Source organism: Sinohyriopsis cumingii, chromosome 18 (assembly GCF_028554795.1).
Source record: "Sinohyriopsis cumingii isolate HCF-2022 chromosome 18, ASM2855479v2, whole genome shotgun sequence".
Lineage (NCBI taxonomy): Eukaryota > Metazoa > Mollusca > Bivalvia > Unionida > Unionidae > Sinohyriopsis > Sinohyriopsis cumingii.
This window is the reverse complement of record NC_142978.1, coordinates 74146025-74164704: the sequence shown is the minus strand read 5'-3', so window position 1 is coordinate 74164704 and position 18680 is coordinate 74146025. Positions and strand designations below refer to the sequence as shown.

General features: G+C 36.4%; 1 protein-coding gene across 3 annotated transcripts in view; it reads left to right on the top strand.

The window, feature by feature from the left end:
* LOC149776986 (ATPase MORC2-like) overlaps nucleotides 1-18680 on the top strand; it is a 134246-nt gene that overhangs the window by 12966 nt on the left and 102600 nt on the right. For all 3 annotated transcript variants that reach the window (XM_089941723.1, XM_089941722.1, XM_089941724.1), the window contains exons 2-7: nucleotides 2122-2175; nucleotides 6781-6815; nucleotides 8576-8644; nucleotides 11057-11147; nucleotides 14630-14738; nucleotides 16029-16103. In XM_089941723.1, coding sequence (XP_089797849.1) covers nucleotides 2122-2175; nucleotides 6781-6815; nucleotides 8576-8644; nucleotides 11057-11147; nucleotides 14630-14738; nucleotides 16029-16103 — 433 coding nt within the window. The remainder of the gene's footprint in view (nucleotides 1-2121; nucleotides 2176-6780; nucleotides 6816-8575; nucleotides 8645-11056; nucleotides 11148-14629; nucleotides 14739-16028; nucleotides 16104-18680) is intronic.

Sequence of the window (18680 nt, the reverse complement as noted above, 5' to 3'; positions counted from 1 at the left end):
GCAGACTTTGGTGAACTTCGTAATTTGCTCAGAATTTGGATCACATGGTGGGTGGTCAGCTGACCGTAATAGCCACTCGATAGGTGGTGGGCAAAATATGACTAATGCTTCAGCATCAGCATCAACTTCTGTAACTACTTCAACATTGTTTATCGAGTTGAAAAATGCATATTCAACAAAGGTTCCCATCACAGATATTGGTGAAATTTAATATTGGAACCATCCTGTCTTATTTTCTGGAAACCAGGGCGGATTTCAAACCCATACAAGAGAGTAGCTTTGAGCTGTTTACATCTGGACATGTACATGTAAGTAAGGAAACGGTGTCGAAGTAAACAAATTTAATCCTGACAATCAAAGAGCAAGTTGTTCAAACTATTTCTTTGCATCCGAAATGTCACTATAATAAAATGCGTTTCATATGAGTTAATCAGATTTGTTTTTGAAAGTCTGTGGATAATTTACATATAAATTTCAATCATTTACTTAATTTTATTTCTGAAATATTTCTAAACAACAATGGATGCCATTTTGTTATGTACATGTACCCACCAGCGTTTGATTGGCTGGAGTATAAAGTAACTCGGGAGGTTATTCTGATAATTACAGAGCAACTCGGTTAAATTCAGTATGAAATGGGCTATTATTGAAAAGGTATTTCCTCTTATTTTCAGAATAAGCCATGCTCTATTATAAAATGTAACATTGGGGTTTCTCCCCTTCATTTGAAGAAAGGGAGTAATTGGTAATTTTGTGAATATATATATGGGATTTAATATAAAAAAAACAAGTTGGAATTTTTTTGTGGTTTTTGAGAAATTGATGATGTGAATTTTACATTTGAACATCATTGAATAGCTACAGATCAGCGCTTTGTAAGACTGAAATGGTAAGGGTCTGGAATATTCATGGGTTAAAGGAAATATGTTTGACGCAAAAGGGGCAAGTTAAAAATAGAACTAGTTCAACCAGTTGTTTTTTTCAGCTCACCTGGCTGTAAGGCCAAGTGTGCTTACTGAATCCTTCTTTGTCTGCATCCAGCTAGCATCCATCAACAATGTCTATTTCCATCTTCTCAGAAACTGCCATTGCTTGTACCCATACTGAATTGAATTATTGTTTGGCCATATAATTTACAAGAAAAGCCTGGCACATCAAGTCCATATCAGTTTCTGTCTATAGTTGCATGCTTGCAGATACATTTTAATTTGTTTTATCTCACTGTAACCAAGGTGCCATTTTTCATTGAAGGTTTTTGATCCTGGTTGGAGCAAATGGGGACGAATGTGAAGGGATGGGGGGGGGGAATATAAAGTGCTCATGTTTGAGATTTTCCCCATCTTGAGTTCATTGTGTGTGTGTGTAAGGTTCACAATTTTTAATTGCTTCCTTTCCTGTTGTACAAGAGTTTACAATATGACGGTGCTCCAGAAAATTAAGTAAACAATAAAAGTAAAAAATGCATAATAAAGCGTTTTAATGTGTTCAAATTACACTAAAGTTATTTGCATTTAATTCAAGCAGTCTGCTGTATGATGGTGAGTTTGATTTATATAAACGATACTATTAGTTCAAGTTCGTGAAATTTTCTGTACATGTTTAAAATGATAGTTCTTGATCACTGTGAGAACATGGTCTTAGTCATATATTCAAACACATCCTGAACTGTTTTTGGTCACAAAGTCGTGTGATGCCTTTTAAAAGTCACAACCAACATCTTGAAGATTAAAACTTCCGTCTCACAGCATACATTTTGTTTTGTGCTGATTTGAAAATACCCAATAAAATTTTATGAATCAGAGTTCCAAACCGGAGAGTAAAAATTGAAATTGTAAATTCTCAGAAGTTCTGATCTAACTAATATTTTGCACTTTCTAAAGAGCAGATTGCAGAACAAGAATTACTCACCTATTCTTTCCAGTCATCATGACAAGCAGACAAATGTTCTTTATAGGTCTGTATATGGGAATAAAATATGGCATAATCTGAGAATATTTTTAAAATTCATAGTTATGGTCATGAGAAGTGTCTCCAGGTTACTTTATATATGATTATTGGTAATTGCAAAAAATAAGCAAAATATTTTTACATTCCATATTTATGTATGATTCAATATTTCAGAACTACTCATGAGTTCCTGTTTGGAGCCCTGGCAGAACTTGTGGACAATGCAAGGTTGGTATACTGACCATGGATTCATGGTTTTAATTATTGTTTTATCTGCTGTTCTGTCATTCTATGATGGTGTTTGAAATATTAATATCTTTGAATGCATCAGCCACTGAATGTTCTATATTGGCATGCTTGTTTAGTTTTGGTGTTTTATAGAATATTAACAAGTAAGTCTCTGTTGGGTTTGATGTTTTACAGTGCAGCAATTTAAAAGTAATTTGCTGGTAACCTTCTTGTGGATGCTAGATTCCTTCAGCTTTTCACCCTCTTCCCTTAAAGCTATCTGATGTTCCAAGTCATTTAGGATTGGATGCAGATCTCATTTCTAAGAAAATAAATCATATTCCTATCAATTTCATGCAGGTATATCTCGATGAATGGTTGTATTAGTTTGCTAGACTGGTTAGTAAGCGGCTACCCTATGCCAACACCAAATGGTGTCGGTGAATTCCAACTTTTCGATAGGGAATGGACTCTGACCCTACACGGCAACATAAATGTCCAGATATAAAAAAAGGGGTGGCAAGGGTCAGAGAAAACTCGGACTAATCAAGGCACAATTAATTGCTGTCCATGGCAGAGCATTCCAGAGTTGATACCATCTGGAAAGAAGGAATGTTTGTATGTTTGTCCTCAGTATTTCTGCCTGTGACTGTTGTTTGGTCATGTTGGTATTAGACATCCCACTGGTACATTAGCTCATGGACATTCCAGAACATCATTACAACTCCAGCTTGTGCTGTTTTCTCATGGAGCTTGGGCAGCTGTATCTTTTTGTAGCATAGCTGTAACACTGCTAGTTTTATGTTGATCTCCAGTGATGAACTGTGCTGCTCTGCACTGGACCATCACCAGTTTGTTGATGTATTCCTTGGTATGGGGTAACAGATTACTCTTCCATATTCCATGATGGGATGGATTAGTGTCTTCTGGCATGGCTCTTTAGTCTTGGCTGGACATTGGTAGATGTGTCTCTGTATATAAGCAATGGTGGAACTGGCCTTGACTCTGGCATTGATGTGAGTATTCCAGAGTGATTTATTAATGTTGATACAGAGGTATTTTGCTGTGCTTGCAGTATCTAGTGTCTGGCCATGGATATTATATGGTATATCGGTGATCTTCCTCATGTTGGTAATGTGAAGAATGTGACATTTCTGGGGATGGAACTCCATCATCCTTTCCTTTTCCCAGTTATGTAGTTTGTCTAGGTCAGCTTATTGGGCTTCTATATCTGCTGCTGACTTAATCTTTCTGTACAGAATGCAGTCATCAGCAAAGATTCATGCAGTGGATCGTTTGGGTATGAATGCTTTTAAGTAATGAACAGTAGGAGTCCAAGAACACTTCCCAGAGGAACTACTGACTCTACGGGTGCTGTTCCTGAGTTTGCTTCATGAAAGATGACTTGCTGAGTTCTGGATCCCAATATGTTTTTTATCCATCGATGTGTGCAGCCCCTGATGCCATTAGTAGTCCAGCTTTTAAAGCAGGCTCAGGTGGGGACCTTATCAAATGCCTTAAAGAAATCTAGGTGGATGATACCAGCTCTTGTTTGCCAATTGACTTGACTGTGACTTAGATAGTGATAATTTAGTTTCACAAGATCTTTTGTGGAACCAATGTTGTACATCTGAATGTATCTTGTTAGGATCCAGGTGTTTCATAATAGAGCTTGTAATAATATGCTGAATGAATTTACAGGTTACAGAAATGAGGGAGACTGGTTGATAGTTCGCTGCTTTGTTTTATTCTCCTTGCCTGATTATGGGGACAACATTGGCAGTTTTCCACTCCTCTGGTATAGTGCCACTATTGACTAATGCCTGGACGAACATGTGAAAATTTGTGCAAGGGGCCCCGAGTGGTCTAAAGCGCTCTCCGTTACGGATCATTGCCATCTCACCTCTGTCTGCATGGGTTCTGGTCTCGTATTCAGCCAATGTGGGTATGTGAGAAAGCTTGTCAGTAGCTTCTCGAGGGTCGGTGGTTCTTTCTGGGGATTTCCCGGGTTCTTCCTCCACCATTAATACTGGCCACCATGTATAGCCTATCGTGTGCTGAAAAATGGTGTTAAACCCTACAACAACAACAAAATTGGTGCATGTTCAGCCACCAGTTCCTTCAGGAGCCATGCTGGGAATTGATCCAGTCATGTAGCCTTATGTGGATTTAGGTCACAAAGTATTCCAAGACCAGCCAGGGTTGTGGTGTATCTTGATGTGATGGCTGGGGCCTTTGTCCTCATCATGGATGTGTTCTCATTCTTGCAGAAAACTGAGCTAAAATGTGTGTTCAGGATATTGGTTTTATTCTTGCTATCAGAATGGGTGGTCCCATCTGCAGCTTTCCTTACTATTTATGAACCACCAGAATTGTCTAGGTTGTCACTATGTGCACATAGTTCTTTTAGTTTGCATACTGCTGTTGCTTTTTTCTTGTGGTCCATGTATTTGGTGATGTCAGATAAACTTCCAGATTTCTTGGTTCTTCTGAAGCTTTACTTTTTTCTGTGGGTTTTCCAGGGTTCTTCCTCCACCTTATAACTAGCCTCCATGTATAGCCTATCTTGTGCTGAAAAATGGTGTGAAAGCCTACAACAACAACATTAACTATCTTAGAAATAGTATTACACAGGTCTTTTATATAATGAAAACTGCTGTTTGGTGGTCTGTAATGGCTTCCAGTTATGAAGAAATGGTGTTTACTCAATATCTTGGCAAAGACTGCTTTTGTTATTGTCAAGGGTTAGTTCCGCCCTCTTCATGACGGATGTCCAGAATATTGCTTTTTATTTGGAAATCTTAGAAAGAGACGGAGAGCTTTTACTCTGAAAGCAGACCTTGGAGATAGTTTGGAAGCTGGACTCCCATTTTTTTTTTTTTTACTACAGACTTTTTCATGTTATGAGAAAGTTTTTTTCTTCAGGGGTGCAGTCATATTGACAGTGAAGATGATAGAAGTTTGATGCTCATGTATTTCCTGATCCTCTTATATATTATCCTAATGTTAATGGGATTTGGTAACTTTTAAAGGGGATAGAGTATTTTTTTTTACAAAATTTTTTTTTCTCAGATCCATCCTACTCTTCCCCACAAATGCAAGCATCCTGTTGTTGGTTTTGCTAAAGCTTAAACTGATAAACATATGGTATACATATGGCCACTTAATAGGGGCAGAGTGAGGTAACTTGTAAGAGTTACGTCCCTGGGTCTGTATAGTTAAATCTGTCAAAGTTGGCACTCATGGGAAAGAGGCCAAACTGGCCTTTTGACACAGGTGACCATTGTATGCAGGTTCATCTTTCAAACTTGGTTTGAACAAATACCATGCTCCAATACCATATCATTGTTAGTAGTTGTAGTATTGCATGTATTATTATTATTATTATTATTATCATTATTATTATTACCTCATCAACATATTTTGTTTGTAAGCTTATGTCATTAAATCCTCGGACAGTATCGGTTATGATTGACATCCATGCATATTGAGGTGATCTTGCATCTGATTGGCTGAGTAAGTGAACACCCCAGAGGCCATATTTCTAATCACATCTGGTATGTAAGTTAAATCATTGAGATCTTGTACAAAATCTATTATGAGTGACATCTGCACATACTAATGAAGCAGTCTTGTATCTGATTGGCTGCACTTGTAATCACTGAATCTGCATTCACAAGCTGATGTATTCCATCATCTCAGGTGAGCAATGAGGCCGCTTGCTTCCAGTTAATATGAATTGGTAAGGATTCTCTGATTAATATAATTTACTGAAAATATTCCTGTCTTATATTTAAGATAAGTTTGATTTTTGTTTAAATTCCTTCCATAGTGTTGGCCCTTCTGAACTGCAGCATTGTAGTTGAACACTGAGTTCACATGAAGCTCTAGAATGAAAAAATGACTAAATGTTGACAGATAGTTGATTTGATTTGTGACTAGACACTGGTGTAAAAAGAATGTCCGAATGGTGTCCTGTTCTGTTGTCTCGAAAAGTCTTGCATATTTTAATTATGGAATAAGACCATGGTAATAATAGTAATAATAATAATAATAACAACAATAATAATACCAGCTGTATTTATAGAATGTGACACAGTTTTGAAGATTTAATTTACTATGAATGCTCGTAGACTCGTTAAATAACCACCATTTCTATCAAGTATTTTCACAGGCTAAAATGAAAGTATATTTCCTAGTAAAATACAATACATTCAGTTCTGGAGGATGGGTGATTAGCAAAATAAAATCACACTTATTACATTTGTATGTCACCGTTATATGTTAAATTCATTTGATTTCAGTGCTGATTTAACACACAATCTTGATCAGAAAGTCCAATCGAGTTTGTAGTAAAAAGTTGAATGTTTAAATTTTGTGTACCCAGGGGTTACAACTGGGCATTTTGATGTAGGTTGGCAGTTTTTTATTCTCAAGAGTTTGTGTATTCCATATAAAACTGCCAGGACACTACAGATTTGTTTCAAAAATCTTTTGACAGAAAAATCTTTTTCAAATAACGAGAAAGGTCTATCATCAAAGCATTACAGAAATGTCTTATGGTTGCTTATATTAAAATCATGAAATATTTTGACCTTTTTTCAGAGATGCCAATGCCACCAAGCTGAGTATTTTCACATGTGAGTATATTTTTGTGCGATATATAATGACAATTCTTCATGATTCATTGTGTTTATATATGCAGTAATCACTGTTACCATACATTTTAGGTATACCTTTCCATATATATGAAGAAGAAGAAATAAAAGAGGCATACATCCATTAACAGTGTGAGATTTCATTTATTTTGAGCAAGCAAATGAATTTTAAGTTTAGTTAGAATTTTCCTTTATAGCTGATCGTGGTAGTCATGACAATTTCTGTACAAATCAGCCATTTGTTCATGTTCTATTAACGTGGGTATTCTTTTATAATGTATTATGGATGTGTCTCATATAGATCGATCCCAGATGACATAATCAACATATTTGAGGTATACTGTCCGATTTCCCATTGTGTTTAAATTGTTTAATAAGTTGAAATAAATTCATCAAATCTCAAGATACTGTTACAAAACATAGACACATAAACAGAACACAAATTAGTCTTTCTGTTAGTATCTATCTTTTTAATTTATAAGCAGATTTTGCTTCAGTGCATCTTGTTCAGAATGGTCAGTTTTGGTGTTTGCATAGAGGACAAACTGCCAGATTGCACATCGTCCAGTTAAAGTGAGCAAAATATCATCGCTAGTGACCTTATCAGGAAACATCTATTAGGTCTCCTTACCAGAATTCTCAATGCATGGGGGGGTAGGGAGAGAGATGAAGTAATTAGTGTATAACACTGTTCCAGTTTTACCCACAGTACCTTGCAGAAAGTGGGGATCAGTATTTTTGGTTACTGGTTAATAAATCTTCAGAATTGTACACAAACCATTTCAGATGCATGATACTAAGATCTTAATGACATAAGTTTAAAGTCCATGTCATTGATACCATGTGATGTGAAGAGTGACCATTTAACATGAAGAAATTTTACATATCACATGACATTGTGCCATCCAGTAAAAACCATGTCACAATTCATGTTTCCATTCTTCATGTCACATGGTTATGATGTTGTTGACTTTTCAAAGTGACATGCAATGGAAAGCTTTTAATGTCTTGCAGTTCAAATTCTATTTGTACAGTTCAGTAGCAATTTAAAATTCTCTAAATTGTGTAATAAAACATTTTTAGGTCTTTTTCTTGATGATTATGAAGTTTTATGAACCAGCACACCTAACATATTGACCTCCAATTCATGTCAGTCAGAGAGTTTTGCTGGTTCATAAAATTTGTATTCACCTCTTTACATGTTAGTAATGGTACACAGTACTCCCTCATTATACTTCTGTCCATGAGAGTAATAGTTTGCCACTTTATATGTGAGACCTTATAATGAAGTACATGCTGCATATACTGATGTTGTTGTCGTAGGGTTTAACGCCATTTTTCAGCACATGATAGGCTATACATGGCGGCCAGTATTAATGGTGGAGAAAGAACCCGGGAAATCACAGGAAAGAACCACTGACCCTCGAGAAGCTACTGACAAGCTTTCTCACATACCCACATTGGCCGAATCCGAGACTCGAACAGAGGTGAGAGGACGGTGATCCGTAACGGAGAGCGCTTTAGACCACTCAGTCACTCGGGGCCCCTGCATATACTGAATGAAATGGGATCTAGGACTATACACACCATATAATGGGAACCATGTTACAATACATAGATACTCAAATATAACTTGTATAGACCAAAAGCTTTATTGTTTTGTCATGACCTTTATGTTTACTCTAGGAATTCTTTAAATTAATCATGTTTAACAGTACTTGAATATGGTCTTTATTTTGCAGTGTATGATGAAATACTGCGAGGTGGGTTCATGCTCTGTTTCCTTGATGATGGAGAAGGAATGGATCCAGGTGAGTAGTTTCTCTCATTCTCTCTAGTTCCTGTACTCTCCTTTTTCTTCTCTCCTTTCCTCATCCTTTATCCTCTCTCTTTCATCTCTTTCCTATCTTCCAGTGTGTCCTTGATGCCTTAAGAAGCAACTGAATGGAGGCAATCCATTTCCTGTTGGTTGCATCCCATTTTGTTAGATTTGAGGATCCTGGTAATTTTGGCAAAAAATGTGTTTCTAATCAGTGGACCATTCCTGTTTGTTTTTTTAAATAAATTATCTACCTACCCTAATGTTCAAACCAGTGCAGTAGGAAACACATTGGGCCTGGGGAGGGGGAATCTGGGAAGATGCCAGTGGTTGCCTCTCAGTTGCGGGCCCCGAGTGGCCGAGTGGTCTAAAGTGCTGTCTGTTACGGATCACTGCCATCTCACCTCTGTCTGCGTGGGTTTGAGTCTCGGATTCAGCGAATGTGGGTATGTGAAAAAGCTTGCCAGTAGCTTCTTGTGGGTCGGTGGTTCTTTCTGGGGTTTTCCTAGGTTCTTCCTCCACCATTAATACTGGCCGCCATATATAGCCTGTTAAATGGCGTTAAACCCTACAACAACAGCAACAACAAAAAAAGCCTCTCAATTGCAACACACTATTTTGGCCTTCATTTCAGCTTGACAAGTGGATAAAAGGACCCAGTCTGATCAGTCATCTAGTCTTGCCATGCTTCAGGGCTGTATTTCAAATTTGTACTCACACTCAAAGGTCACCTTTGTGATTGAAGCAAAACAGTGTTCTTGAAACCTCTGGGAGTGGTGGCAAAGGTCAATGAGGTTGAGTTTACTTTTGCTCAAGTATATTACTGCATAGCCCTGGCATGAGAAATAAAGTAAGTGTAAATTTCAGATCCTTTATGGTCCCTTAGATACATATGAGCACAGATGGCAAAATTATAAAATTACAGTAGGGAAAAACACCACCAAAATACTAACCAGTAGCTTGAGACCTGGAAATCCATCAGTGTCGGGTTAATTGGATAAGATTTCTCATCATGGAAACACTTACCTGTGGTTAGTAGCTTACAGTTCTCTCTGACAATCTGCTTCGCTTTAAGCAATTTGTGGAGACACACATTAAGGTATTTCCAATTTTTCAAGAGTTGTTGTGCGATCTAGAGATCTGAATGGCTGCAGAAAGTTGTAGAGAGTGAAACAGATCAGTTTTCACCATGATGGCAAATTGATGTTGATTCTTACAAGCACTTATTCTTGATGTACCATTTTGCCTACATGTATCAAGCTGGATTCTTGAATATCTCACTTGACCCTTGCATCTTTAATCAACTGCTATCAATATGGCCACCAGAAAGAGGCTGCAAAAGGAAACCAGTCTGCCCCAAATATGGGCAGGTGTGTTGCAATAGATTGTCATGTACAGAGAAAGTCTCTTGCACAAATTGTCAGAACATTTCTCATATTCCAAACTCTCCTCCAAGTGGTAACTCTAGGAGATCCAACGCATGAAACAGAAGAAATATATGAGCTTTAGTGAGGGTAGGAAATTTATACAAGTCATTGCTCCACTTAACACAGACAGCAAGACCAAGACCAACTCCAACATCATTATAAGGCCCTGGGTAGGAGAGTTATATTTCTGATGGGGGGGGATTCCTTGGAGAATTTATTCACAATGAGACGGAGCAAGAAACTCCCCTTTTTTATATCTCCAGGTCCCAGATCAGAAGGACCTTTAATGAGGATTAAAGCCTATGAAGTTGTGTCTATTGCTGCTTCTTTGGCCTGTTTGAATGACTCATCTTTGGATGATGTAATGAGAGCTGCTTTCTGGCGGTCTTAAACTGCCTTCTCATTTTATGATCGATCTTTAATACATGAGAGTGAAGGCTTTTTTTTCCTTCATTGTCCCCAGTAGTAATGGCACAAGTGTCTCAACCTTCAACCAGCTTGCAGTAATGAATACTCCTACAATCAACTTCTCTCATAAGTGGTAAAGTCAGCATTGCACAAGTAACTTTATTAAATGTCGTGGTGATGATGTGTTAAATTTATTTAAATTAATTATAACTGCTTGCTACTATTGCAAAGATTCCCTCTGCTGATCCCGTTATGATGTCCTATACCACTACCACACATACACGCGCACACACAGAGCTGTCACCACTTGGCATACAGCACATGACATATTTTGAGAGTATAGCAAGTAAGAAACTCGATTCTGTAAATGAACAACCACTTAAATCCAGCAGACGACTGGTCCCATCAGATTCCTAAATCTTCTTTGGAGAAACCAGTTTGATCTGGACCATGAAAATAGCAGACTACTGGCACCAGTTGAAATGCCATAAAATGGCACTGTTGTGCCCAGGTCTTGTAAGCATCCATACATCCAGTCCTCTCTCTAATATATTTCATTTTGTCTTTAGGTGAAACTGCAGATATCATCATGTTTGGCAGATCATCCAAAAGAGCATTGGATGAGAATCTGATTGGAATGTATGGAAACGGCCTTAAATCGTAAGTATTCAACATTGTAAAATAAAAAATGCAGAAAAATGGTATAAATTCTGATGATCCACCTAAACAGTATGAATGTATTTTGGGTCTCTTGTATGACATTCAGTTCTGGGATTCTCAAAAATAATGCAAGAAAAATTAATGTATGAAAGTCATGCATCATGTTAGCCGTTTTTATCTACTTTGTTAAATTTACCATATATTCATACCTCCCACCCCTTTTTTCCGTTGGAAAAAAGGGACAGTTTTCTGTCCAGAATGTTCAGTTCTAGAATACTGTGAATTCATTTGATTTTGGTTTTGGTGGGTATAATAAATTTAAAATAAAACGGGGCCTTCTTTCTGTGTTCTTGGTCAAATACATTACCCAAATCACATTATCTTTAAATTCCAAAACCTACCAAATCCAGCCCTCCTAGAGACAGAAAATGATATGTTCTTCACTTGTATACCGTATACATACATGCCAACATGCCAACCATTATGCCGTGTGCGTAAACATATTCAAATTATGCGTTTTTGGTATGTCCCCATCCCCAAAAAATTAATAATTTGTTTTCTTATTTTTATTAACATCCCATTAATCTTTCAGATCTTATTCTAGAAGAGACGGCTTCTACGTAACTATGACATAAGAGTATGCTTGTCCATCCTTGCATGCACTTTCCTAACAGTATTATGTTCTATTTATAGCAGCTGCCCTATTTTCAAGAAACATGCTGGTTTTACTTTCAGACTTTTGACCTCGGTTTCTATTTATAACAGCTGAATGGCTTAGTTAGAAGAGAACAGACTGGTTTTCTAATTTGTAATCTTTGCTTGCAGATTTTTTTTTCTAATCCATATCTGATACAGAACCAGTCTGTAGGTATTTGGCGCTAAAAGTCAAGTCAGATATGTTCTAGTAGATGTGTGTGCTGGAGCAAACAAATTTCAAAAAATTTCACAGATGGATTAGAAAAAGAAGAAAAACCGATTTAAAGATGAAAACATGAATTACACAATACAGCTTTCAAAACTATGGCAGCTACATGCCCACTGCAGGCTGTATGGAAAGGATTTTAATATTGGTCATGATGGTAAAACAAACCTTGAATTAGACTCCAATACTAAGGTAACTTGTAATTTCTTTTTTAAAGTAGAACTAATAAATGCAGAGGCGTTATTTACTGAGTTCTTAATAGAACACAGACTAACCCTAGCAGTAGAAGACCAAGTTGGTCCTTTGTTCAAACGAATGTTTTCTGATTCCAAAATTGCAGCAAATGTGCATCTGCAAGAACAAAATCATCTAATATTGTTAGGTGTTTAGCAGAAGATAATTTGCTTAAAATTGCAGAAGCCATGAAAATTGGGCTGTTCAGTATTGCAACAGACAGGAGCAGTGATTATGATGACAAAAAGTTGTACCCACTCTGTGTAAGAGACTTTGACAACAAAAAGGGCAAAGTCAGAGTGCTCTTCTTTCATTACCAGAATTAACAGTAGATTCCACTGGAGAAAACATTTTTTTTTTGCTTCATAATGCTATGAATAAACATAAGTTGACAGAAGTGTAGGAGGTTTTCAGCTGATATTGTATTGGTGATGACTGGAATTCATAAAGGAGTTGCATTCTGTATTTTGAAAAATGTCATCATCAATGTACGTATTGGGTTGTCCCAATCATATGATGTACCTTGCTGCAGGAAAGGCTGCTGATAAATTAGAAGGAAAACCCCTGAAGTATCAAGTTGGCATCCTACCTGACAATGTACTTCATGCGGATAGAGTTGATGTGCAATGGCACCTTATTTCCCAGCTAAAAGATCCAATAACTGGAAGATATGTATTTCCTCTTCTTTGTCAGGTTATGAAAGGAATATTGGTTCTTCACCATTCTAATGCTGACTCTGAGAGATTGTTCAATATTGTTAACAAAAATAAAAAAATAAAACTGAATTCAGATCCAGGCTCTGTAACCCAGTACTTGGTTCTCTACTGGTGTGCAAAACATTTATAATCTCAGCTGGTACAAAGTATTTTGAAATGCAATATGAAAGTCTGTTGCTTTTTAAAACTCAAATGTGCTATATATGAAAACTTGAAGCAGTAATTGATGTTAAAAGACCAGAAGGGGTAAATAAATCATTTTGTACATATGCTGATCGAATTTTATCATGTTATATGTGGATTACTCTTTTTCTGCTTGGATTAGTCTTTTTGTCAACTTGGATTACACTTTTTCCTCACCATGGGTTGGCATATATACGTATAGACTATAATATTGTTGGAAGAAACTTGTTAGAGATAATATTATAACTACCTCCATAGATTCGCTATGTGTCTATCCCTATACCCAATGTATTATAACTACCTCCATTTTAATCAGATGAAACTTGTTTAGTATAGGTAATATTGTTTTGTCACCTCCTGAAATCTGCTGGATTTCTTAGTATATATTAGCCATCGGCTTGCAGGGTCAGTTTTGTTTAAATTTGATCTATTTTTACTTCAAATATTTTGTTGGTTTTTTTTTTTTTTCAATTTCACTTGGAAGTCAATTAAGATCACTCCCCATTGGTAGAGGAATTTGCACCAAATCTTGTCATTTTATTAAAAACTACCTCCATGAACTCTTTCTTGAGGCCTTGTAGATACCAGCTGTGTTAGAAAGCATACTCTTTCTTGAGACTTTGCAAATACCAACTATGTTTGGAAGCATACTCTTGCTTTGAGGCCTTGCAAATACCAACTGTGTTAGAAACCATACTCTTTCTTGAGTCCTTGCAAATACCAACTACGTTCGGAAGCATACTCTTGAGGCCTTGCAGATACCAACTGCATTAGGAAGCATACTCTTTCTTGAGGCCTTGCAAATACCAACTGTGTTACAAAGTATACTCTTGAGGCCTTGCAGATACCAACTGTGTTAGGAAGCATACTCTTTCTTGAGGCCTTGCGACTGCTCCAGTGGCTGAAGTGTTTAGAGTGTCTGCCTTGGCAGGAGAATGGTGCTAGCAGTTGCTTAGCATTAAGAGGTTAGTGTTAATACTGGTTGGCCTGGTGTCAGGATAATTTGACTGAGTGGGACATATTGCCACATATCTGCAGTATGATTCCCCAGTGCTATCCATCACTCTAAACTGCCACACTGCAGACATCATAGCAATATGACTGAAAAATTCTTAAAGCAACATTATAAATCCTAATCACAAACACACACACACATTTAGATCTTCTCATGACTTCTTTGTTAAAAGCCTCAACAGAATTTTGCCAAATTTGGCAGACAGCATCCAGACATAAAGAACTAACATAGCATCAGTGTTAGAAAAGATTGAATAGCTAAATAGCTGATCAGTTACATTCAGCCCTATGGATAAGTACATAATGTATGCTTAGCCATTCAGTTCCCTTTGATCTACTGACAGGTTGTATTTCACAGATTGAGGTCATGGTTTCTAAATACATTCCAAATGTTATTTTATTCTCATTTACAGAGGTTCTATGAGGATTGGAAATGATCTGATCATATTCACCAAGAAAGGAGCCACCATGTCCTGCCTCTTTATGTCGCGCACTTTTCATGAACTGGAGAAAATTGATGAGGTATCATATGTTTTTCATATTAAATTAGTATCAAAACATTTGTTTACTTCAATTTCATCAAGTAAATCATTGATACAAGTTGACATTTTTTATACAAAAATCAATTAAAGTTATTTGTCAGATATTATTGGATTACTCTTTTTGTCGACTTGGATTACAAACTCATTGCCATAAAAGGTGAAGTGCATCTTGTCATTTTGATTTGTTTGTAAAACCACTGGTTTATGAAATGTTCTCTGTCTCTGCCTCTATATCTATATCTATCTTTCTCTCTCATTTGTCTTAAGTACATCCTTGTATTTAGTTTTTTCACTACTTTGCAGTGGATCATTTTCATTTGGGAGCCTGGAAAACACACCCCAAAACCATGCAACATTAGTGGTTATGCTCCAAACGCAGTGGTCAGGCACATTGGTGACATATCATTTTGGGGCATCATACTCTTTTATTTTTTTTATTTTAAAAAGGTCCATTGTGTATCCTATGAATCCGATGGAGACGAACTTGTATCATATATACTTGCTTATTAGCCTGGTCCAACTGCAAACAACAGACATAGACTCTTATTTGCCATTGTATAATGCACTGGACGGTCAGGGTCTTTGTTATCTGTTCTTTTTATTACTCCAAACAGCATAGACCCAGATTTGCCATTTAATTATACAAAAGTAAATCTGGGTCTGTGCAGTTGGATCTGACTATGCAGTATTTCCACAGGTTTTGCATTGTTTCATACAACTTAACGCGTGATATAAATTCTCTAAATTGTTTTGTTTAGACATTTTTCCCCACCTGAACAGGTAGAGTGGCCAAGGGATTGTTTTGCACATTCTTTTGTAGTTTAAACTAGGTTGTTCAAATTGGGCCATAGATTTTTCAACAAAATTCAGGCCCAGCATTTATGTTATTTAAGGACTCAGCTGGAAACCTGATTTTTAATGTTTTGCACGTTGATGTGTAAATTTCAGTTTTGCACGTTGATGTTGAATTTCAATGATTATTTAAGTGAATAAAGTTTGTATTTCTATGAATTACTGATGAAATTTTGATTTTAAACTATTGCTTAAATAGTGTATTATAACAAACTTGATTGATATTGATATAATTTTAAAGTTTTGGCCTTATATTTTAAGATTGTCGGTATATAAAGTAATACAATTTGATTTTTATCCATTGATTAGGGTAATTTAGGAAATTGGTGCATATTTAAGAACAGTGTAGCAGATGTTTTGAAGCCAATCACAATATATCAAAGCACTATAAAATAATCCTTGTATCTTTCCTGTACAGGTTGTGGTTCCCATTCCATCATTTGAGGCAGGCACTAAACTACCACTACCAAAAGAACCTAAAGATCTGGAAAAGGTATATTGGTTTTCTTTCTTGTTTTGTTTCATATTATTTTCATTGCTCACCAGTCCATAAGACCTAGTGAACTTAGGGTATGGTCCTGCATGCTTTTGTTATCTGTCAACAATTGCTACTTTAATTTCATAAAACCTACTGCACCAAGCTGAACCTAATTTAGCTGAGAGCTCTGTGACATGAAGGCCACTGTTACTGAACAACTTGTCAGAAACCACTGAATACAATTTAATCAGATTGATCAGAAAGCATTCTGACAAAGAGGCTTTTACAAATTATTCCGACCGCTCCAGTGGCCTAGTAGTTCAAGCATCCGCCTCGGATGCGGGAGGTTGTGGGTTCGATCCCCAACTGAGTCATACAAAATACTTACAAAAATGGTACTAACAGCTGCCTCGCTTGGTGCTCAGCATTAAGAGGTTAGTGTTAGGACTGGTCGGGCTGGTGTCATGATAATGTGACTGGGTGGGACATCATGCTACATGCCTGCAGCATGATGCCCCAGTGCTAGACATCTCTATAAACTGCCACACTGCAGACATTGTAGCAGTATGACTGAAAAATTGTTAAAGCTACATTAAAAATCCAAATCACACACACACACACCATACATTAGTAAAGTTTTTTGATTTAGGTCTGTTTTTAGTTGACATATAGTATGAAGTATGAAACTTGGTGAAGGGATCAATCTTGACAAGGTCATCACAAGAGTAGGTCACTATGAAACATTTCACTGATTCTGGTTAAAACTGGTGTTTTAGGCTTATTTTTCAGGTTATGTTCATGCTGCAGTTATAAGACTAAATGAACATGCATTTCTGTTGGTACCACACCCTTACAGCAAAAGACCAGTGTAACCTACTTTTCATTTTTTACTGGCTTAGGATAAGTCTTTGCATTTAGCTCAAGGCCAAATAGCTTTTTGCACCCTGTAAACTTCTTAAGGGGATGCATCTTGATGGGTACTACACCATAGTCACAAAAGTGGGTTACAATGACACATTTTATTCTACACTTGTTTGTTTGACCAGGGAGCTAATGTGCATGTTAAAATTTCTAATGGCAATCAGGACTAATGAAATATTTCAACATTAAAATGTTTCATTGAGTCACAACCACTCAGAACAAAAGTGGATTTTACATTCCCTTTAACTTTTGTAGAAAGGTCCAATGAAATCGCCATAGTGATAATTTTAAAACTAACCATAAATCAATGTTATTTCAAGTGGTTTAAATGTTGTGCAAAAACAGCCTAAAATAAAGTTACTTCATCAAAGCCTACAACTCAGAAACATCTGAAATCAACAAATGTCAGTTTGTTGCAGGACAATTTTATCTACTGTCAGACTATGGAAAAAAAAATGCAGTCATCTGCTTGCATATACCTCAGAATGCTATGCTTATTTAACCATATGTATGACTGTTTCTCCATCAAATACATTAACCAATCATTTAAAACATTAGGAAATAACCTCCACTACCTCCAAATCTTGCCCTCCCTGAAAGGTGAAACTATCACAGATTATCTCCCCTTGCCCATGTTAAGTAGCCACCCGTTTCCCAAATACTTTCAGTTTAAGCTATTGCTAAAAGACTGCTAACAGTGCCCCAGAAATACAGTGGAATTTTCCATACTTGTAAGACAATCCAGCATAATATTTCAGTGGTTTAGCCAGTCAGGAAGTTGGTGAACCTGATGTATACAATATTTGTTTGGTTTTCTGTGAATTTATAAATATTTATGTGGTTCATTATTGGTCATGTGATATAGACAGTGTATTTGACAAATTTTCATATGACTTGTACTTTTTTTTTTTTTTTTTTTTTTTTTTTTTTTTTTTTAGAGGTTATATATGTCTATAGATTGACAAAATTTTCTATAAGACTTGTAACTTTTTCAGCTTGAAATAGGATATTGCAACTTGCACAACATGTTCTCTCTCTCTCTCTAAACATACAGATAAATCAACATGCACAATTAACAAACAAATCCATTGTCCATTTAAAGAATAATTTTATTAGTTCATTTTTCTTTTAAAGTTGTACTTTTAACAGTCTCCTTATAATCAGTATGAAGCAATATTATATCCCAACACATTACATACAAGCCAATACAAAAAGCCAAATAAATCTTTTTAACAAAATGGCAGTCAAATTACTGCCTTTCATAAAATGTCTACTATCATCGGTTTCATTGTACTTCGTCCTAGAACGTAATTATCCAAATATCAAGGAGGATAATGATTCATCTTCTTTCTAATAAGTTACACTTGAACTTTAAGATATATCTTTTATTGCAGCAAAGTTAAAAACCAACAAAATCTGCAATGACCCGCTGTCTTTGTAATCCAAATAATGCATTTATCTCTGCAAGTTTAATGATTTCTTTGTTGTGAAAGAATGTCTTGGGTTATAATTTGTTCTCCAGATATTTTGTGGCGAACGAGGGCAGATTGTTTAAAATTCTAAAACCCTGTCAAGAAAGGATTATTCACTTTTGCAGTCTTCGTAATCACGCATCATAAGTCACACCGGTAATCCTAATGCATGAATACCGTATTCCAGTCAAGGGCATTA